The sequence below is a fragment of the Protomyctophum parallelum genome (assembly GCF_964188405.1).
Source record: "Protomyctophum parallelum genome assembly, chromosome: 4".
Classification (NCBI taxonomy): domain Eukaryota; kingdom Metazoa; phylum Chordata; class Actinopteri; order Myctophiformes; family Myctophidae; genus Protomyctophum; species Protomyctophum parallelum.
The window spans coordinates 39682953-39705610 of record NC_139700.1 but is presented as its reverse complement, the minus strand read 5'-3'; the positions used below and the strand labels follow the sequence as shown (position 1 = coordinate 39705610).

The 22658-nt window shown below is 43.0% G+C and overlaps 2 protein-coding genes across 2 annotated transcripts; both read right to left on the bottom strand.

The window, feature by feature from the left end:
• Positions 1-6073: 6073 nt before the first annotated feature.
• cdkn1bb (cyclin dependent kinase inhibitor 1Bb) lies at positions 6074-11284 on the bottom strand. Its single transcript, XM_083763301.1, has 3 exons — positions 10340-11284; positions 9671-9797; positions 6074-8257 (listed from the first exon to the last, which is right to left on the bottom strand). The coding sequence occupies exons 1-2, from the start codon at positions 10881-10883 to the stop codon at positions 9682-9684; spliced, it is 660 nt and encodes a 219-aa protein (XP_083619427.1). The 5' UTR covers positions 10884-11284; the 3' UTR covers positions 6074-8257; positions 9671-9681.
• Positions 11285-14378: 3094 nt separating this feature from the next.
• On the bottom strand, positions 14379-22041 carry yars2 (tyrosyl-tRNA synthetase 2, mitochondrial). Its single transcript, XM_083763031.1, has 7 exons — positions 21800-22041; positions 19267-19577; positions 18730-18981; positions 17916-18083; positions 17084-17239; positions 16255-16425; positions 14379-14955 (listed from the first exon to the last, which is right to left on the bottom strand). Exons 1-7 carry the CDS (start codon positions 22034-22036, stop codon positions 14796-14798), a joined length of 1455 nt encoding a protein of 484 aa, XP_083619157.1. The 5' UTR covers positions 22037-22041; the 3' UTR covers positions 14379-14795.
• Between the last annotated feature and the right edge of the window lie 617 nt (positions 22042-22658).

Here is a 22658-nt window from a genome sequence, read left to right as displayed (position 1 = left end):
TGTGGATTGTGCGGCTTCAATATTTAAATAAGGTCATTATTTAAATATGCTGGTAATTATGTTTTGGTTAATTGCCCTGCACTAGTCTGAATGCAGCCTCAAGCGTTCATTCCTGACTCAATGGCCATGTAATGCTGTCCAGTCACGAGAGAGAGAGAGAGAGAGGAATACAGAGAGTGACAAGAGATAGGCAGTGAGGGAGCGAGGGAAGAAGGACATAGATAGCAAATGAAAGAGACAGGGAGACAGAGCGAGAGCAGAGACATCTCAGAGCGGCCTGCTTGTTGTTAAGGTCTCGCGCAGCGCTGCGTGCTCCAGCAGATTTGCCCTGATAAAAGATAAAGGCCCTTTGATAGTCTGCAGGTGCGCTTGTTTAATGAGCATTACTACCCCCAGCCCCCCCCCCCCACCCCCCACCTCGTTCTACCCCCACCACCCTCTGAAAACCAAACGCACCACCACACAGACACATCTGCACATCTGTCATTTGATGCTCCGCAACATCCCCCCCCCCCCCGTGTCTCTCTCTCTCCCACACACACACGCTTTTTTCAGTAGGCTATAGTATACACGACACCGGCATGCAGATAAGAGTAAATGGGCATAACCATAACTCCATGAACCCCAACCCCTAAACCTAACCTCTAAAATATGATCTTGTTTCATAATTAGCCATAAAACAACCATTTGTCAAATGGTTGTTTTGGCCAAGATCATGGCCCTCACAAGTATATTAGTAATACAAGCACACATGCACGCATGCACGCATGCACGCACGCATGCCACACACACACACACACACACACACACACACACACACACACACACACACACACACACACACACACACACACAAGCACACACCGTTTCAGGAGTCAATCTGTTCTGTGGGCATTCCAGGCGGACTGAAACAAACGATCGGAGTAATGGAGGGGAAATAAAATGTATTCAAGTGCTGTCTAACCAACTGACAACCTGTTAGTAACCCGACTGACTAGAGAGAGAGAGAGAGAGAGTCTGGATGTGTGCTAGGTGTTTGTTAGTGTTATTGGGTGCTCTGTGCCTCGCTGCATAGCGTCAGACCCCGGGTGGGTGCCAGGGGACCAGGCTGGTGACGTGGGTTGTGGCCTGGACAGGATGCTCTGGGAGGATCTTGTGGCTTTATATTAAGTGCTGGTGGGTGGGGGGTGGGGGGGTTAACAGGAAAAGATAACCTGTTTCTGTTGATACAGCAAGGAAGTGTGAATTCAGAGTGCCTTGGCACACGCTCTCAGAGAGAGAGAGAGAGAGAGAGAGAGAGAGAGAGAGAGAGAGAGAAACTGGCTTTTACTGGAATTTCCTCAAAGTTCATTGTGGTTGTGTTTGGGTTGGCCGCGATGGGAAAGGGTACAAGTGTGTGTGAGTACAAAAAATAAATAGAAAAATGAATGCTTTCAGAGGCGTGTACTTTTACCAAAAGAGGAAAAAAAAGGTCTACCCATGCAAGTTTCAAACAGTGTTGCATCATATTGGGTCAGGCAGCCACACACAAACACACACACACACACACACACACACACACACTGTAATCGGAGGCCTCTCGAGTGTGTGACTGACTCACTTATCTACAGGCAGTGTTACGATACTCGTATCCCAACAGCTGATAGTAGTGAGCATGCAGTGAGCGTGCTCACACAGTACCGAGCTGTGAGACAACAGCACTGTTACTACACTGTTGATAGTAGTACGCAGAAATTACTACAGTGACCTTCTGCGGTCTTGAGAAATCACACACACACACACACACACACACACACACACACACACACACACACACACACACACACACACACACACACACACACAACAGGGCTATAGGAGGAGGAAGTGGCGTGGTGTCATGGAGAAGCGAGAGGGTTTCTAAACAACAGGGTCAATTCTGTGGAAACCTCTTATCTCCATGTTCTAACCATTTGTGTGTGCTTTCTTTGTAAAGTAACGCCCTATATTTGATCATACTACAGCGTCGCACATAAACAAAAGCATCAAAAGTAACAGATCCACAAGCTGCTCGGAAGATCAGTTTTTAATTCATTTAATTGTTACATAATTATTACAAGGCAGCTAGTCAGTGGCATTTGCCTTGAGGAAATGGAAACGGTCACGATTGTTCTTGTGCAATAACCAAGAGTAAACTCTGTAGTAGTCACATGGCCAGTGTGACGTAATAACAGAAAAAACATTTATTGTCTGCATTCAACTGTTGAATTAGTGGCAAACAATAGGGTATAGTATTAGACTTTTATACACAGCCAGCCAGTCAGTCAGTCAGTCAGTCAGTCAGTCAGTCAGTCAGTCAGTCAGTCAGTCAGTCAGTCAGTCAGTCAGTCAGTCAGTCAGTCAGTCAGTCAGCCAGCCAGTGTGTGGTGCAGGGTGGAGGAGGCTTCTAGACTGGGCCCTTTGTCTGGGTCCAGAAGCCCCAGACACAACAGTGGCCGGCCCCGGGCCCCTCACAATGGCCGACCACACAAAGGCCCACATACTCGGACAATGCTCCGAGCTCTGAGTGGGGGTGGACAACTGAGCTGAGGTTACCCACCTGCACACTTCCACCCCCCCCCCCCCCCCCCCTCGCAACCCAACATCCAACCATGTACCCACTACCCACCCAGCAACCCTCAAACCTAAAGAGGTGCTGCAGGTGTCTTCCTGTTATTAGGTTGACTGAGGAGGTACTTTGCATGGTGTGCGCGCGCACACACACACACACACACACACACACACACACACACACACACACACACACACACACACACAGCTATCGGACAGAAACCTCTTAACTCCATATTTTATCGCTTTGTGTTTTTCCGTGAATTATCGCCCTACTTGAACATTATACTACTAGCCTAGATCCAGCCCATGCACCCCACCCACTGCCCCTCTTGCACGCAGCTTCAGTCTGATAAGCAGGCTAACACACTACAGCATCTCACAACAGTATCGCGACTGTGGCTCAAGAGGTAGAGCAGGTCGTCCAATGATCCATGGGTCGGCGGTTCGAATCCCGGCTCCTCCTGTCTACATGTCGAAGTGTCCTTGGGCAAGACACTGAACCCCAAATTGCTCCCGATGTGCTGGTTGGTACCTTGCATGGCTTCCGCTGCAATCGGTGTATGAATGTGTGTGTGAATGGGTGAATGTAATGCACAATCTATGTAAAGCGCCTTGGATAAAGGCGCTATATAAATGCACCATTTACCATTTACCATTTAGTATCAAAGATTGCAGATCTACAAGCTCGAAATGCAGTGCGAAGCGAATCGCTTTGACTTTGATCATGTGGATCTGCTACTTTTGCTATTTTCTTTAATATGAATCCTGAAAAGTACCAGCAAATATGAGGTTTCCCCCCGACAGAGATGATACATAAAACTTTACAATTTAGGTGTTTAGGTAGTAGGAACCAATTGTAACAGGTACTGCGTGACACAGGATTCAGGAACCTGTTAATGGTTGCACCTGTTCACATTTGAGCTGGAGAGAAGGCACTTCCTCCAAATTATAGGTAAGACAATTATGTGTATTATTGTTTATTGCTGCTGCTACTTCTGCCACCGTGCAGAAATGGGGTGTTAAAATGTGTGCATGTCATGTGTCATTGACCGTCTAGCTCTAGCCTCTGTGATTTGCATAGGCCAATTGTATTAAACCACGTTAAACTCACCAATATTGCAGTTACAGTATACAGAAAGCTTGGATTGCCCTCTTTCCCTCTGCAAAGTTTTCATTTCATTTCAAATCCACCGTAGACATGTTATGAGCTACTTTATGTCAAGAAATTCCGTCCAGGTGAGTGTGAGAGTTTGGAAGCGCTCATTTTCTATAACGCTGCCTCCTGCATTATGTGACACATTTAGAAACCAGTGGTACACAGGGTAGAGTTCTCAAACTCTGCCCGAACCTGACCAGGCCCGACCCGGCTAATCAGTAGGGCCGGGCCTCGGGCTCCATGAAAAGAAATATATTGAAATATATTTGTTTAGAATAATACAAATAATAGTTCTGTTCTGTCTGTTTGTGTATTTATCTATTATGAAGATGGTGCTGACTGGCGTTTCACTTTTACTCTGTGTAGAGTTTTAGGGCCTAAAATCTATGCTAATTAGTCGGGCCGGGCCGGGCCTGATCAGTTGGGGCCCAGTTAGGGCTGGGACTTAATTTCCGGGCCCGATGAGAACTCTAACTCAGGGCCATTGAGTGATTTCAAACGAGCGAGCTCTTCCAAACTCTAATTCTCCATGCTGCTCAGTGTTTTGCCACTCAGTCTAGATGAGGGGCGTGTCTCTGTGGAAAAGTGATGCATGTGCCACACTGGGCAAGACCTACGCTGTAGGGTGCATTGCTGGAATTTGACGGAAGTAGCGGGATTTTGGCGGAAGTACCACTCAAAGAAATGACATTGATGCTTTACAAATCTGTTTACATTCTTACATTCTTGTGTATGAAACAAGTGTTGTGATTGGTCGGAAAATATTGTATCCAGCTGAAATACATCTGACGGATGTTCCGGCCCGACACTTCCGGCTATGCACTCTCTGGCTTAGGTTGTGACCAGGCTTTTCTCTTCGCAGATTAGTAAGGATGCAGGGGCCGAGGCTATGCATGTGCATACTCTCTACAGGAAAGGCTTATGTGCATAGGGCAGGCCTCTTGAAGCCACAGTACAAGCGTGGGTTAGGACAGAGGTCTGCAATGCGTCATTTTTTGCTGTTGACTGCAGTGATTCTCAAGGTGCGGTCCGGTGACCCCGCAGTAGTCCTTGAGGGGAGTTCCAGGGGGTCCCAGAAATATGTGTTAATGTAGCATCGCAATCAGTTTAAACACTTTTAACCCTAATCCTATACATTGGCTGTTTCGGTTAATGTATTTAAAAAAAAATTATATAGGCTACCGGTATATCTTTTTGAACAATTTTAACTACCACACATGCATTTTGTATGGATGTCCCTGCCTGGCACAAAATATTTTCAGATGGGGGTCCGCGGCCAAATACATCGAATTTGGGGGTCCTTGACATGAAAAGGTTTGAGCACCAGTGAACTAAGTAGGCTATAAGGAAGAATGGCGGTACCATGAAAATGGAAAATACAGCTTCAGATCTATGCTTCAGACAAAACAAGTTAAATGTTATGCGAGTAAGTTAATTACATAAATGAGTGCGTAATAAATATAGTTACTTTAGTAGGCTATCACAAAATGTTATTCAAAAAGTGGCAGTGTGCAGTGTCACTTATCAGTAGTATAGCTTGCAGCCTTGCACCTCATTTCAAATCCACAAAAAATAACACCCTTTGCAAAAAAATACATAAGAAAATTAATAACTAAATATCAATGGTAAGAATAAACTTAAAATAAGCACCGGAATTAAACTATTACAACTATTTTCTTTTTTTTTGTCTCGCTCTTATGAGCGCACACACACACACACACACACACACACACACACACACACACACTGAGAGGGGAGAGAGAGAGGAGAGAGAGGGGGGGGGGCAAGGGGGGGGGGGGGCATTAGAGGCTACACAGATGGTTGTAAATTAAGTCATATTACATACCGTATAAACATTTTACCTCGCCGATGAGGAGAGCCTTGTTTCCATGAAATCCATCCCCACGATAAGTCAACTTCAAACAGCACAGACACCCGAATATTACTGGCTGCAACAAGTGGTCTGCTTTCTGCAGTTTGAATGTGATTGGACAGCCCAAACGTCAATCAACAGCCCGCTCAAAAATACTAGCCGACTCATATTGGGAGTGTCACTATTTGAACCACAACGCCTGTGTGGCTGCCCAGCACACTGCACAAAACAGGTTCTGCATCTAGAAAATAACCCTTTTGAATAGTAAACATAAGGATACAAAAATGGGTTTATTTTGCAGTCTTGTAAAGTCATTGAGATCTTAAAAAATATATATATATAAATGTAGGCAAATGTGTATAATGTAGGCTATGGATCATAATCTTGCTAACACTATTGTGTATGTAGTGTTTTAACTAAGACATTGTTGGGACCAAGTGAAAACACACACATTCAGATTTCATTTTCTGTTTTAATTGATTGCAACATATTTTTAACCACACATTACAAAAATGCACATCAAATATTTTACCAGGCTCAGTTTGCAACCTTATAAAAAAAAAAAGCCTACCAAAAATATGCCTTTACAAAATAAGACAATTATAATAATGTAAATGCCACTTTGGATAACCGTAATCAAAAACCCATTTTTATTCTACATACAAAAAAAAGGTTGACATAAATAAGTTAGTATAATTTCTCAGTGTTTTTACAAAGTTATGTACATAGGTACATTTTTCAAAGATTTTTTACACAAATACACAGGCAACGGTGACTGCTTTTCGAGACAAGCATTTCCTTTCTCTCCTCTCTGGGTGTACATTGGTCTTTTTTTAACATAACCCATAGAAGTCAGTTAGAAACCTCATATGTCCAAAAACAAAACTATAACTTTTCAGGATTCAATTTCAATAACAGCAAAAGTAGCAGATCGACAATCTCAAATCGCGTCGCTTCGCGCCACGTTTCGAACTTGCAGATATGCTACTTTTGTGTGACACTGTATAGTACGATCAAGTAGGGCATTATTGATTAATTTATGAAAAACAAAAAGTTAGAATATGGAGATATGAGATTTCTGCCCGAATGCCCCACAGCAACGATATGCAAATAGTCGGGAGGCTTATGGATGCAACTTTCACATCCTCAGCAGGCTAACAGCAGAAAAGAAGATGAACAAAAACAAAAAAAACAACTTAAATGAAATTGCTTTCTCTCTAGTTTATCACAAAGGAATACAATGTGAAGTCGATAAGGAGCAAGGTTGTTGCTGCACAGTAAAGTAAAACTCTGTGGTAATGTATGCATTTGTTTGAGGGGTGCAAATGGAACCCATGAAGGGACCCATAGTAATCGGGGTCCATTTTGGTTATATTAGCACCCCTCTCGAGTTAAATGAACATACAGAAACACATCCGTGAAGCAACCAGAACTGAAGCAACCATGTATTTGGTATTGTAAGGGACATTCACAAATAAAGTTTGAGGCAGCTAGCCCTCCCCCAACCCCTCTCTCTGCTAGAGGCATTAAGCATTTGCTAAACAATCAGGAGTTAGGGATATTTGGGGGTGGGGGGGGGGGCTCATCACGTGTCTCTCTACCTGTGCAATCTGTACGGTCTTTGTCCTTCACTAATACGAGTACCTCACAACAACAACCCAAAGAGGAAATTATCACACACAGTCACATGTGGCTGAGGGGAGGGGGAGGGGAGAATAAGGATTAATTGGCTGTCACATAATAAATATTGGTAGATTTGAATTAGAACCCCTCCCCTTCAAAAAACAGAAATGTATTAACGTTTACTGGTTTGATTCTTCCATATAGGGGGGGGGGGGGGGGGGGGGGGGGGGGGGGGGGGGACACGACAAACCTCACATAATAATAAACCCTCACTTCGTGATGACACAATCAACCCCAGAGAAAAATAATAATGATACAAACAGAAATTCGCTACATCTGTACCGTTCTTCACCGCAGAACTACAAGGAAGAAGACCTCGTGTAGATATACATTATTGTATAATGTTATGAAAACTGTAAGAGCCATATTCTTTTTTTTAAATGTAACAAAAAACAGGACTAAGCCAAAATCACACTGCCTTTCAAAATAATACAAAAACATAATAAAATAATTAAAACAAAAACATGAACAGCATTTTGGAAAACATTTCTCAAACTACACTGCAATTCTTCAAGTCAAATCAAAATTCACACTTTTTTTTCTCTTACATAGAAAGGATTTGTTTTCAAATCAAAAGGTTTTTTTTAATGTGCTACATATGGAGAGAAATAATATATATATATAATATATTTATATATATGTACACAGGTAGTAAAAAAAAAAAAAAAAAAAAAAAGAATGAGCAAAAAAGGAAATCAAACCTAATTGCACACTGCTACATGGACTGCTTTTAGAGGCAGTAACTTTTTGAGTGCCACAACTTTAGTGTTACTATTCAGTGCTTGAACAGCGTCTCCCCCCTGGAATCCAGGAAAGTTCTCCCCCTGTTACAGAGGAAAATGTCCCGTTACCGAGGAGAGTGTGATATGTTTCTGTTTGCTGTATAGTTCCTCTTCCAAGTCGGCCAACACTGACGTTTCCCCGAGACTTTGTGGGGAAAACATAATTCGGCTCTGCAAGAGAACAAATAAAAAAAGAAAGGCGTTATAGGCAGTCGGTCGGGACAAACGTTTGACTTTTAGACTTCTTTTGACCATGCAATGAAACAGTGGACAAGAATTGATTGAAGCAACTTTTGTATAGTTTTCTCTTCTCACAATAAAAATCCTCAGTTGTCAATATTATCCATTTGTAACTCAGCAAGGGTACGAATGTAATGTTAGTACTACATTTGAACCCTTGCGGAGTTAATTTAACTGTATTTTACTGTGTAGCCTGTAGTGTAGTCTTGACTGTCTAATCACACTAATGCCTATTATCATAGAATACAGTTTGTTGCAGATAGAGCAAACCCCCAGAATAGGATGATGTTTGTCAAACTTCAGCAAGATTTTTTCTGTGTATGTGCAACAAGCATACTTTTATTCCTGAACTAAACTTCTTTATTTAACAGGATTTTTTTTTAGGTTGCAAGCAACTGTGGAGCCCTATTCAGTAGAGTAGAAACAGACATATGTGTATGTGCGTGCACTGCAAGAAGACCAGCCCCTCCTGGCTGTGTGTGCATGCTAGAGGTCGTGTGTGAGCGAGCGAGCGTGCATGCAGCGAGAGAGAGAGCTAGTGGCTGGCTGTGTGTATGCACGCAGGGCAGAGGTTGTGTGTGCGTGCGTGCACACACGCAGCAGAGAGACCAGCCCCTCAGTGGTTGCTGACGTGTTACTATAGTGTTGTTCAAGACTTGTTTACAGTTTCGTCGGAAACTGCAGCCTCGCCGTGGCAGAGCTGCTTGAGCAGTGAGCAGCGGTTGTAGTAAAAGAAAAAAAAAATCGCATTATGAGCACACGCACTCTTTCTTAAGGGGGTATATTAACTGGTTGGTTAAAAAAAAAAAAAAAAAACGCCTTTGTAAGAGTAGGCTTAGGAGTCAGAAGCTTTTCAATAGCGCATGCAAATCAACGCGACGGTTTGCAGTCAGAAGAAGGCGAGTCTGACATTTTGTGCAACAAAAACAGAGTAGACTAGTAGGTTTAGCCAGTACTATAAGCACATTCAAGCCTAGCTAATTCAAGCCGTGGCGTGCGTACATTCTGCGTTGCTCGCAAAGATCTGTGCAGTAGCCTGGTGTGTGAATGACTGTGCCGTCAGCCCGTCAGGTGGTAAATGAAGCTATATTCCGTACAAATGACATGACGTTCGGAGTTAGACTAAAAACGGGACCTAGGCTGTTGATATCCTCAGGCTACTAGCTACTATTTGCGCTTGAAAATTATGTAATGTGACTGATGTGGAATTGTGTATGGACATTAGTCGTAAACATGTTTTGGGTGATGTAACAATAAATAAAATAAATAAATACATAACTGCAGTATTTGTATGCATTATTTATTAAACAAAAAATATATAATAGAAGGGGAAAAAAATCTTACCTTTCTGATCCTCACGTTTGCCGTTTTGGACTGGACTTTCTGGGCGTTAGTTCCGAAGAAAGTGTCATGTTTGGGCAACGAACTTCATCCGAACTAGTGTGTGATCTTTTAGTTTGGGCAGTAGATTCTGCAATAAAACAAAAAAAAAGGGGGTCACGATTAGTCAAAACCAACCGATCTGGACGGTTGTTGTTTTTTTTAACTCAGTCCTGCGAGTTGCAGATCAACTTCCATGAAATAACATGTTGGGTCACAGTCCGTTGATGGAAGACCAACAACACATTCCACCACTCGATACTCTTATGTGGCATACTGTTACAATGTGTCATCTCATCGGCTACTACGTTACAATCAGTCTATGCGTGGTGTGTGTGATTGGCTACTTAGTTACAAAATGTGAGGTTATGTTAAAATGTGCGATACTATGTTGCAATGCGATTTATGTTACAAAACACAGGCGTGATATGTTACAATACTAATGCCTGAATGCCATATTGTTATCGTGTTGCAATGCAATATAGGGTTACAATTTGTGATACTAATTTTGCAAATATGGGATACTGGTATTTTACAATATGTGCGTGGCTTTAAGTGAATCATCTCACTCAACACTTGCATATAAAAATGGATTGCGTTTAAAAAATAAATAATTCTAAGTGTTGTCAGTACCGTGGCAGGCAGGTCTTTTCCTCTGCCCTCCTGTGCACTGCTCACTGCACTCCATGAGACCGTCAGCCCTCTCCGTGGTGGAGCCTCCAGTCCCCTGTCCCACCAGCACCACACAGTTATTATGATTCCCGTTTACATCCACATTGTTATTCCCAGCCGCAGTAGCGGCGGTGCACACAACGACTTGCTGCTTCTTGCCCCCGCCGGCGGCTGCAGCTCCTCCGGCGGCTGCGCCGCAGCCGGAGCCCCGGTGGTGGTTCTTGTGCGTTCGGCTGTAGAAATCGGGAATGTCCCTACAGTCCACGATCTCCCAGTCGAAGCGTCCGGTGGCGAGCGGCGCGTGGTTCGCGAAGTCGAAGTTCCACTTGGCGGAGGCGGCCTCCTCCATGCCCTGCAAGTGTCCCTTTAAATCCCTCCTTAACTCTTCGTGATCCACGGAGCCGAACAGGTTCCTGCAAGCGGTCGGCTTGGGGTGATCCGACACCCGGGCTGCGTCCGTCCGCTCCAGCGTGGGACTCCCGTTCGAAAGGCGAACGTTGGACATTTTTTTTGTTTTACAAAAAATTCCAGTCCCCCTCCAAGAAATCAAAGATCGTCCGAGAAAACGCACAAAAACAAAACTCAACGCTGCGTATCCTATCCTCTCGTTTCGCTGCGTCTTCGGGCTCCACAACAAGCGTAAAACGACGGATCAACACAAATGCATGCATGCATTTGCACTGCGGCTCCAGATACGAAAAACAGCGGCTTGCAATGAAAGTAGTTCTCCACGGATCATCCAAAAACAAAAGTGCTGCACGAACCCGAAGCCTTCTCTGTCAACTTTCGTCCCGTAGTAGTAAATGAAGAAGGGGGGAGAAATTGCAGACAAACCTTTTTTCAGTACCCAATATGGCGATTGAGAGATGTACTTGGGATTTCAGAGGGAGGCTCACTGGAGGAAAAATGATTGACACGGAAAGCTATTTAACACCAAGAAGGCCACTCATTGGTTAAAGGGCTTAGTGCCCGCCCCGTCTCTTAAGGTGATCTGGTTTCATTGTAGCCAACCATCATTAATGTATCCGGATTGAAACACATTTATATAGAAACACAAGTTGTGGTAAAATAAGCAACGTTTTTGTGGCCGTTCTCACATAAACAGTACAATCAATTATCAGTGGTTACTTTGTATCAGTTTGTAACTCAGTGAGTGGACAAATGTAAATGAGTTGTCTACTCACCGACACAGGCTACATTGTTGATGGTCACCCATTGTGATTTTAACATGTATAATAGCAAATGTATGATGTATCCTCATCACATATCAAATTATTATCCAACTGGCCTTTCCCCCTTCCTTTTTCATCTGAATAAATAATTGTTCCAACCACCAAGCTATAGACAAGTGGAACATAAACACAAAATAAAAAACATACTTTGCTCTCAAAACAAAGCTTTACATAAATGTATGCACAATATTTCAACTGATTCATATACGTATTTCAAGGGTACAGAAAGGGTTTGTTAAAAAATAAATGCCACCTTAAAAGTTTTGACAACTTGTGAATAACACAAGATAACCTCTAAGGTGTGGGCCTTCTACTTGAGTAGATACAGTACACTTGGTCAAAAATATTCAGCTCGGGTGAAAAATTACAATAAATTTACATTTAGTCAAATATATGTCTATCAAGGACTTGGTATTTCCACCCATTGTGTAGAGCAAGCAGACAAGAAGAGAGAGAGAGTGGTAAGTCAAGGTCACTTCATAGTCAATACACCCCACTTTTGACACCCACCCTGGCAGCAGAAATAAAATAAATAAATAAACAATTATATATATATATATATATATATGGCCTCTGGCAGGCCTGTGCAAATAAATAAATACCTAAACACTACACCTAAAACCCTGCAACTTTCTCAGATAAACGTCAGAAATTCAATTCCCCCCCATTTCTGCAGAGCAATTAAAATCCTTTATGAAAATACAACCCACAGGACATTACTTTATGTTATTGCCTTCTCTGATGCAATAAGTTTCAAACTTTCCACCTCTGAGGGAAAACACCACCGGTTTTGAAACAAATGTTGGCTTTTTCTGCCCCTTCAACATCTAGGAAATCCCTTTTCATTACAACTAATCCATTACCTGCTAACCAAAACAATCACATAGTTCCTTTTTAATCCAAGCGATTACTTATCCATAGGGAGGGTCATAGGCACATACATGCTACGTCACTGTAGGCAGTAGGCAGTGACACCTTCTGCTCCACCTTAATGACTGGGATAAGACTGCCCCCTAGTGTTCAATTTAATAAGAGCATATAGACAGCGTTTCTCCAACTTTCTCATGTCAAGGATCCCCAGTTTGGAATGCACTAGGCCATACCCCCATTTGATATTTGATTATTTATTACTTATCTCTGGGACCTCAACCTACACTTAATTTAACTCTTAACTCTTAAATATATTCAATATTACACAGCCATAGATCACTCTTATGCCCTCCTATGTCTGCGACTTTGGGTCAGCTATTGTCCTCTAGTTGAAAGTTCTGTCACAAAGTGTATTTATCTAGACTTTTTACACAATACAAGCTTCACACATTGCAGGACTGAACTGAACGCATGAAAACGTCCTCCAGTGAGACTGACAGGTGCTGGGTAATTAATGACACCTGTTGTTGATTGTGTGCACTGTGCACCATCAAGGGGCCAGCTAGGCACTCCAATGTTGAAGCGCTGCGCCCTAGTGGTAAGAGGAAGGACTGCAGGCGGACCCGTGGATTCATGACTAGGAAACCCCGTGCAGCTGGGCTTTAACATTGAGCGCTCGGTTGCATTTCCGCATTGGACCACCAAAATTTGGTGGTCCAATGCGGAAATGCGCCCAAAAAGGCGGAAATAGACGGTCCCTCCGGCGGCTTCAAAACGCCACTGAGCAACTTCCACTGACATGAATAGCGGAGGTGGCGGAGCTTCGCGCCAGTTCAGTCTCTATCCTTTTAATACTCTATGTGCACCATACCCATGTGCTCACTGGAGGACGTTTGTTATGTTAAAGGGTCCTGCAATGAATCTTTTTGGTCCCCGTTGTGTGCAGAGAATGTGGAAAAATATTTCAATCAATCAATATTTCACTATACTCTATGTATACTATACGTTTTCTGCCAGAAGTTTCAAATGGATATGAAAATAATGACAATAAATGACCTCAAGTAGCAGCAATGAATTATTGGGTGAGTACACACTGCGCTACAACTTGCCACAATGCCTCACCAACACAGGAAAGGCTGGCCAACGTTGAAGCCGCGAGACTTAGTGGTAAAAGCTGGAACTGCAGGCAGGCCCCTGCATTTAGCACGAGGAAACCCTGCGCAGCTGGAGTTTAACATTGAGCACTTCCACATACAAATGCGGAAGTAGACCGTTCTTCCGGGTGATTCAAAAGCAGACCTGGTTAGCACACTGCTCCGGGCAGCGCACCCCTCACACCTCCGCCTCCCAGTTCTTTTGTCCCTTTTTCTATACGGTTGTCACGTTTTCGTTTTACTTTATACTTTATTCTTTTTCTGGTTTTATCCTCGTAGCAGGGGGCAATCTGCCCTCTATCCTTTATAACTATGACCCAGGAGGGCATTGGAGTGATCTATGGCTGTGTATATGGTATACATCAATGTATGTAATATCACAGCCATGGGTTAAAATGGGTTAGGGTTAAAATTGATCCAAATGTTAAAATTGTACACTGTTATAGTTACTGACCTGTAAGGATTTATTTGGCATGGAAACCCCTGAAGGACTGCTGGGGTCCCCGGAACCCACTTTGAGAACCACTGGCCTAGAGGTTTTGGTCTGCTGTTGCATTATGGCCTATAAAACCCTCCCATTGTCTGTCAGGTGGAAACCTCATTATGTCCATAACTGTTACTTTTCACGATTCAAATTCCAAAGTAGCAAAAGTAGCAGATCTACAAACTTGTGGATTTGCTACTTTTGATGCATTTGCGTGACTCTGTAGTAGGGCATGGATTTACGAAAAATAAAAAAAAAGGTAGAGATCTGCAACGATATTCTTTAATACTATACCTTTTTAGAGGACTGTCACATCTGTATATCCATACATATATACAACCTCTACAATACAAGTCCCACTTCCATCCAGTCATGTCTACTGACGACAGTATTTCCAAAGCATTCTTCAAGGTGCCCACAAAGAGAAGTCCAATGCTTGTTGTGGGTAGAAGGGCGCTGTGCTCAGCAGTAGGACAATATTATTTAAAAAAAGAAACGTTTACGTGGGCACTTCAAAATAGACGTTCAAAGAAATTACTGGAGCACTCAACCGAGTCTGAAACGTATGAAACAGTTTGAGGTTTTGAGGAAGGAGCTTCCGGACCTTGTTGTCATCATAGGTCCATTACGGAGAAAAGAAAAGAAAAACTGTAGCTTGCAGCGTTGATCGGGTCATTTCAGAGCTGAAGCCACTTGATTATGTAAAAGTTCTTCTTGCCCACCCTGAGAAGAGAGAGTCCGTTTGATAGGATGTGGATCTTTGGGACCAGCACCTGTTCGGGCTTGTCTGTACGACTGTGGTTGATCCACACGGCTCCATCGGACACCATGCGATACCTGTCAACACAGAGAAACCACATTATCTCCCCATTTTAGACATGGTCGTTTAAAAACGATTTAAAAAGATTTCCAAAATAGCAGACCTACAAGCTTTCAAATGCGTGACGTCGCAACGCAGCTTTGTTGCGACACTTGTAGATCACTACTACTTAATTATTTTACATTTTTATCTATGGAATTTCTTAGCTTTGTTTGTTTGTTCCATCAGTGTTTTTTTTTTCTTTTTCATGTAAGAAAAGAAAAAAAAAATGTTTTTACTCAAGTCGTGACCCATAAAAATTGGTCCATGACCCACAAATGGTATTTTTGTTTATCATTTGATCCAATCGCATTTTTGTTTTTTGAAGTGTGCCTGTATGCGCTATATTCAGCACTCATTGGTCAACAAATTACATATACTGTAAAAGTAGTTTAAATTATATTTCCTGATTAAAACAAAAATTATATATTTGATAGTAATTATTGGTATCTGCTATTTTTGAACATTTTGAAAAATCTTGAAAGTGGTATATTCTTCCAACACAAATCTTCTCTTCTGGGGGTCCTTGGCACAAATACAAAATTAATATAGAGGGATCCACGGCCAAATACAAATTTGCATTTGTAGAATCGGCCTCGGGTCTTAACCCATTTTGGGCGGGAACCCCTTTTGGTGTTTTAAACACCAAAAGGGACAACGCTCCACACGTCCCAAACTCTTCTCCCTTCTGGCTCCAAAACTGTGGAATGCACTTCCCATTGCAGTCAGAACTGCAGCATCACTCCCAATCTTTCGCCGTAGTCTGAAAACCCACCTTTTCAGAATCCATCATGGCCCGTAGCACTTACCCCACCCCCTTAGATAGCATTTCTGTAGACGTAGATAGCATTCGATACAGACTTATAGCATGTTATGTAGACAGCACTATAATTGCATTGTATGTAGTCATAGCACATCATAGTACATAAGTATAGCATAGTAGTATAGATGTATAGTTTATATGTATAGTTTAGATATTCCACTGTTACTTTCTTAGCTTACGCATGTTTCATGATAAATGTTCTTATGTGATGTATTCCCATGCTTTTTTGTTCTTGCTTAATGTAAGTCGCTCTGGATTAAGAGCGTCTGCTAAATGCCTAAATTGTAAATTGTAAACATTGTTATAATTTAGTGAAAAATCGTGAAAATATTTATTTCACAAAACTGGAGGATTTAGAAGATTATTTTTTTATTTCGAGGTCATGCCTAAATGGGTTAATGGGTCAAGGGCATAGGGGCAAGAGGGGTTTATTAAGGGGGACGTGTGTCCCTACCCTCTGGGTCCGTCAGGGATGGCGTTGATGGCGCGGCAGGCGTCCAGCACGGTGGTGCCCGGCTCCAGCAGCGTCTCGTGGAAGGGAGCCTCTCTGAAGAGCTCCCGGAGCTCGTCGTCACTCATCTGCTCCAGAGCCTCCACGCTGCCGTTGTACAGAGCGTTGGTGCATCTGTATGGAGACAAGAGGGTCCTCGGTTACATTGGGCCAGTCTAGACAAGTTTCTGTCGCTAAAATAATTGCGATTAATGATTTAAACCCATTCTGGGCGGGTACCCCTTTTGGTGTTAGCATTATGTTGTGCTTTAGCTATTGAAAAATAGCAGATCTGCAAGCTCATAGCGCGCCACTCGGTGGAGCTTGTAGCTCTGCTATTTTTGAAAAATCAAAGAACGACTGACATAGAAACATAGCTTTTTCAGAAAACTGTCAGGATGTAGAAGACATTTTTAGAATCTGATCTCAGGTCAAAATGGGTTAATTGCGTTTCTGTCGTTGAACATTGGAGCATTATGAATACAAATTAAAATTAAATAACTATACTTAAGAAATAAACATGAATAGTGAAAATAACAGATCTAGAAGTTCAAAACTCATTTCCACAATTTATTTTAAATGTTTGATTATGAATATTTTTCAACATGGAAATGATTACGACGATTCTGAAAATAATTATTGTGACCATCTCAAATAATTGCGATTGGGCGGGCGCTTATGTTAAAATTGTGACAGGCCTAGGCTCAGCGACAGATTGGACGAGTTGTCGCTTTGTATCTTTTGTAGCTGCCCGTATGAACGCAGCATTAGGATAGCTCTACTCCGTGCTGACCTCTTGGCGCTCTCCAGCCCTTCCTTGCCGTGCACCAGCTTGGTGACCTCAGCAGCCAGGCGTTTATGGGCCAGACGCTTGGCGGGATCTTCCCTCTGCTGCTCCATCACTCTCTCCACCTCCGCCAGAGGCAGGAAGGTAAACAACTTCAGGTACCTACGTGTATGACCATAACACATCACAAACGCCATAAGTCAGTGGTTCTCCTGGACCGGGATCTGGAGTCAGATAAAAGTGGTATGTGTGTTTGTGTAGACAGTATGCTACTCCTATTAACCTACCAGGTTTATTTAATGTATGGCTTTAGTAGGCTAGCCGCTACTTTATAAAACAAGTTGGTAAAGTTGTAGACATCCGTTATTACGCACACACACACACACACGTTACCATAACTTTACGTCCTAAAGTCCTAACTATTACTCAAAGTATGTCTTTTTTTAACACATATATACACTGTGTAGTTTATGAATTGAACACATTGATAAAGGTCCCTGCAAAAATGATGCAACTTCTCCTTCCATTTGCATAGTCTACCGAATTAGAGGTGTGAATGTGAGTGAGAGTAGAGACTATATACCGTTCAGCGTCATATTGATGTAGGGCTAGCCATGAGCTAGCGTCTAGCTCAGGGCTCATTCATTACATAAGCCTTATTTAAAAAATAGTGAAAATAGCCAATGTGCTATTTCTTTTATATTATTATATTTTTTAAATTTCTGACATTATTTTCTATATTTTATATATATTTTATATAAAAAAATTACCTTTTTTTTTAAAGAAAAGAAAAAAAGAAGGATATTTAATTTGTTGTATCAAGTGTATCATCACCTACCCCTCGATGTTGCCATCAGGCAGCCTGAGGAAGAACTGGTAGAGTTCAAACGGAGTGGTCCGGTCTCTGTTGAGCCACACAGCGTTGCCTGCAGTCTTTCCCAGCTTGTCCCCGCTGGTGCTGGTCACCAGAGGCAGCGTCAGCCCATACACCTCCTCACCATTCACTCTATAAGAGAGGGGGGATTATTGTCACTTTCTGATGGAGTTTTGAAGACCACAAGGAGCTAGACTTTATTTCCCACCGATAGGCGCAATTCACTGATGCTGTGTTCCCTTTGCTCAGACGTATAGTTCTCATATGTTTTGGCCATGGACCCTGAAAATATTGTGCCAGGGGCCCCATACAAGATTTGAGTTGGGTTTAAAAAAACATTTCAAATGTTTCATTTCTTTTTCAAGACTTTGTTGAAGATAGCAGATCTACAAGCTTTTAAATTTATATAACATTATATAAATTATCAATTAACCACTTAAGCCTTATTTTATACATATTTACACAACTCTGTGCAAAAAAATAGTGAAAATAGCTCAAATATGTACAAGGCAGCTCACTAAGCTTCGCGAAATCGCGACACCGCACATTGTGAGCTCGGATATTTTCTATATCAGTGATCAATTATTTATTTATTTTAAAAAAACAATCAAATCTATTAGTTCAATTAACTATTCGTCGATGTCAGGTGGAAACAAAACTGTTACTTTTCAGGATACATAAAAGGATATACAAATAAAAACAGATCTACAAGCTCGATCAAGTACGGCATTATATTACGAAAAAGCACCAAATTGCAACCCCTGCCTAGGACATTTACCTGTGAATGAATTCATGGCCAGACATCAGGTTGCCTAGTTGGTCGGTGCCACCCAACTGGATTTTACAGCCGTACACCTGGTTGAGGTGGTGGAAGTCATACGCCTGGAAGCACTGGTAGGTGAACTCTGCCAGACTCATCCCGTCAGAGCCCTTCAGCCTGGACTGAACACTGTGTCTGCTGAGCATGGTCCCCATCCTGAAGTGTCTGCCGGCCTCCGACAGGAAGGACACCACGTTCCACTCCTTGTACCTGTGTAGAGAGGCATGTCACAATTGCGAGAGCAATTTATTTGAGCAGGGCAATATCACAATATCATTATTTTCAGAAATGGCGTAATTAGCCGTTAGTTGAAAACCACTGAGATGGGAGATGACTGATTTATCCTGTTGTGCCTTGATCAAGTCCATGCACAACAGGTGCGCAGCCACACCCAGCTCTGAGTCCAGTTCTAGTATGACTCAGGCCAGGTGTGACTGCTTAAATCAGTCATCCTCCATCTTACACACTGCTCTATAGTTAGTTGTATGCTTGTACCAGCTGAGGTTGTTGACCACCGTGACGGTGCCCAGTGTTCTGCTGCCGTCATGGCGGTGGAACAGCAGCTCGTGGTTGGTGAAGACCCTCTGGATGCTCTCCCTGATGCCGTCGGTGTTCTCCCGCACCAGCTCCGGGGACAGCCGCTCCCTCTCGCTGCTCTTCCCGCTGGGGTCCCCGATCTGGGCCGTGGCCCCGCCCAGCACAGCCAGGACGTGGTGCCCCGCGCTGCGGAAGTGCAACAGGCCGATGAGGGCCAGCAGGTTGCCCACATGCAGGCTGTCCGCCGTGGGATCGAAGCCGCAGTACACCTGTATGGATGGGTGGTGGTGGACAAAGTATGTATGCTCAGGTAAAGGATTTAGAACAGCAGTTGTATTAGGTAGCACTCAAAGTAGAGAGGATTTAGACCAGCAGTTGTACCAGGCAGTAGACACTACCAGACACTGTACTTCAAAGTAGCTTTTATATATCCACACTTTTCCTGGGCTGTGTGTGCTCCAGTTCCTGTCGATTTGATCCAATGAAAGACAATGAAACTGGTCAGATGACCAATGATATCCAGAGAGCTTTGAGCCTCTAGGACTCAGAGCAGCAGTCGTACCCAGACAGACAGCAGAGAGCTCTAGGACTCAGAGCAATAGTCGTTTTTACTACCCCGTTTCGCACCAGTGAAGGGTGGGAGGGGCTAGCCCACACCGGCCCGCAGTAGCCTGGGCACCATTTCATTTTGGTATATGATCCGGAAGGGAGCTGATGATATGGTTACGTCATATTGTAGTATTGTTTTGTAGTCGCCAGACAGGAACAACAGGCGTCAGCAACTTCCTTTTCCCTCTCAATAAAAGCTACAGGCTACGAGAGCTTTTATTGAGAGGGAAAAGGAAGTTGTCGCCGCCTGTTGTTCCTGTCTGGCGACTACAAAACAATACTACAACATGACGTAACCATATCATCCGCTTAAGCCCGGATCATACAGACTTTTGAAACAGAGACCAGGCTTTCCTCTGAGGTGGTGGAAAGCCTGGTGAGGCGAGGTTAGGCCCGCAGCAGTCAAGCACACACAGAAGTCAAGGCAGCTGCGCTTATGAAACACTACAAATAAAAACTTTGGCGAGAACAGAAGCCCAACGCGAGAATAAAGGAAACATTCAGTCCAAATGTCCAGTTTGCTAATTCACAACTACTACTACTTGGTGTTGAAACTTTGCATTTCTCGTAAATTTAGCTATGTGGTAGCCTGGGCACCATTTCATTTCGGTATATGATCCGGGCTGGAGCCGGATGATATGCTTACGTCATGTTGTAGGCAATGGTTTGCCTACAACAAACAGGAAGAAGCGGAAGCGGAAACTTCCTTTTCCCTCTCAATAAAAGCTCTCGTAAGCGAGAGCTTTTATTGAGAGGGAAAAGGAAGTTTCCGTCTGGCGTGGCGACTACAAAACAATACTACAACATGACGTAAGCACATCATCCGGCCCCAGCCCGGATCATACGGACTTTTGAAACAGAGACCAGGCTTTCCTCCGAGGCGGTGGAAAGCCTGGTGATGCGAGGTTAGCTATGTGGCGAGGTTGAACCTTACATAGGCTATACTAAATTATAGCCTACTAAATTGGTCAATATGAGTAAAATAATATAGCCTTTCCATCAGGAGTATCCTTGATTCCTTTTTTATTTTTCCAAGAAGAATACAGCCAGTATAGCATATTTGATAACTAAAACATTATAACTCATAACATCAGAGAATGTTTTTATGAAATCATAAAAATGATCTATGGTCTAATCTAATGGAATAAATGGATGATCAAATGCAGGAGTTTTCACGACTCATATAACTGTAAGGGCCGTCACCTTGACCCCCGCCCCTCCCACCCCGGGCCCTCACTGGTGCGAAACGGGTTAGTAAAAACGGGGTCGCGTCGTACCCAGACAGAGAGCTCTATAGGGACTCAGAGCAGCAGTCTTACAAGTTACCCAGACAGTATTTTAGCATCTTTTTAATTTGTATTACATCTTAGATTAACAGTGTTTTATTTACCACAATATAATCATATCAGGTTTGTTTGGAAGCGGTGATGCCAGTGGTGAGCGCACCTCATGGCGTGTTCTGCTTGCGCACAAGTAGGTTACGTGACATTACTTGTGCGCAAGGCGAAAGTTGGCATCTCGACAGAGTGCATTCCAAATTGAATAAGTTATTACATTGTATTAACATACACACTAACACTAGTATACAGATTAGACAAAATTAAAATGTAATAATTAAAAAAATAAAAGTGCCGCTTTATGTACAGTACAATTCAGTCTCATTATATATAGTGAGGCTCATTTTATTAAAATAATATTAATAATAAAATAATCGAATCTATTTTTTTTCTCCTGGGGGTCCCTGGCACAAAATATTTTCAGATGGGGGTCCGCAACAAAATACATATCAATGGGTTCACCGTCCTAGTTGACATGAAATGCTTCTTCAAAAACCAGTGCAATACTGCAGTACATATTATGATGTACTGTGTTCACCACTGACCGTCTGAGAGCCAGACTCCAACAAGCGGGGCAGATGGTCTTGTCCTGCGTTTTCAGGGAAAGAGTCTTTGATGATGCCTCGTCTGTGCAGAGAGGACAGCAGGCCGCTGCGGACGGCGGCGGAGCAGTGCAGTTTGGATGTGAAATGTAAACAACGAGGACGACATGTTGTGTTCTTCAGGAGGACAAATGATGACGGTCCATGCCGCCATACAGAAGCGCGGCAGCCGTGCACCATGGAGGCCGCCATGTTGGACAGTGTGACAACACACCAGAGGGAGGAGCTGCAGTGCAGCGGTGCTGCAGTTTTAGAGCGCCCTCTATTTGACTATCTTCTTTTCTTGAGAATACTGCTTGCATTGCATCATCTCAAGCTTAAATCACTACACTACTCTTTATATTATAGGGCTTGAAGTTGACTAGATGCTTGTCACGATGACGATGCCAGACAGTCAATTGGATGCGTGTCACGAATGCCATGCAGTCGTCTATGGTCTGTAAACTCTTAGCCATGGTTCAGAGCCATGGATCAGAGCCCTGAAACATAATAATAATAATAATAAAACTTTATTTGTATAGCACCTTTCATGACATCAAATGCAGCTCAAAGTGCTTTACAGAACAATGGAGAATAAAAGAAAAGCAAGGCAACGACATTGAAAAACAAGCAGTAATGCAATACAGTGAGGACATGAATAACAAAAAATATATAAGATCACTTAAAAGCAATGTTGTAGAAGTGGGTCTTGAGCTGAGCTTTAAAAATGTCTACAGAGGCTGCCTGACGAAGGTACAGTGGGAGCTTGTTCCATGCCGACGGCCCGTAGAAGCAAAAAGCTGCTTCCCCGTATTTTTTAGTT

Bases quoted from the DNA above. Each gene is read 5' to 3' on its own strand.
- yars2 (XM_083763031.1), bottom strand. From the start codon at position 22,036: ATGGTGCACGGCTGCCGCGCTTCTGTATGGCGGCATGGACCGTCATCA. The intron at 18,982-19,266 runs GTACAAGCATAC...CTCTCTACACAG, and splicing joins GTGGTCAACAACCTCAGCTG to GTACAAGGAGTGGAACGTGG. The intron at 17,240-17,915 runs GTAGGTGATGAT...TCATACACGTAG, and splicing joins CCTGATGGCAACATCGAGGG to GTACCTGAAGTTGTTTACCT.
- cdkn1bb (XM_083763301.1), bottom strand. From the start codon at position 10,883: ATGTCCAACGTTCGCCTTTCGAACGGGAGTCCCACGCTGGAGCGGACG. The intron at 9,798-10,339 runs GTACTGACAACA...GTTTTATTGCAG, and splicing joins GAAAAGACCTGCCTGCCACG to AATCTACTGCCCAAACTAAA.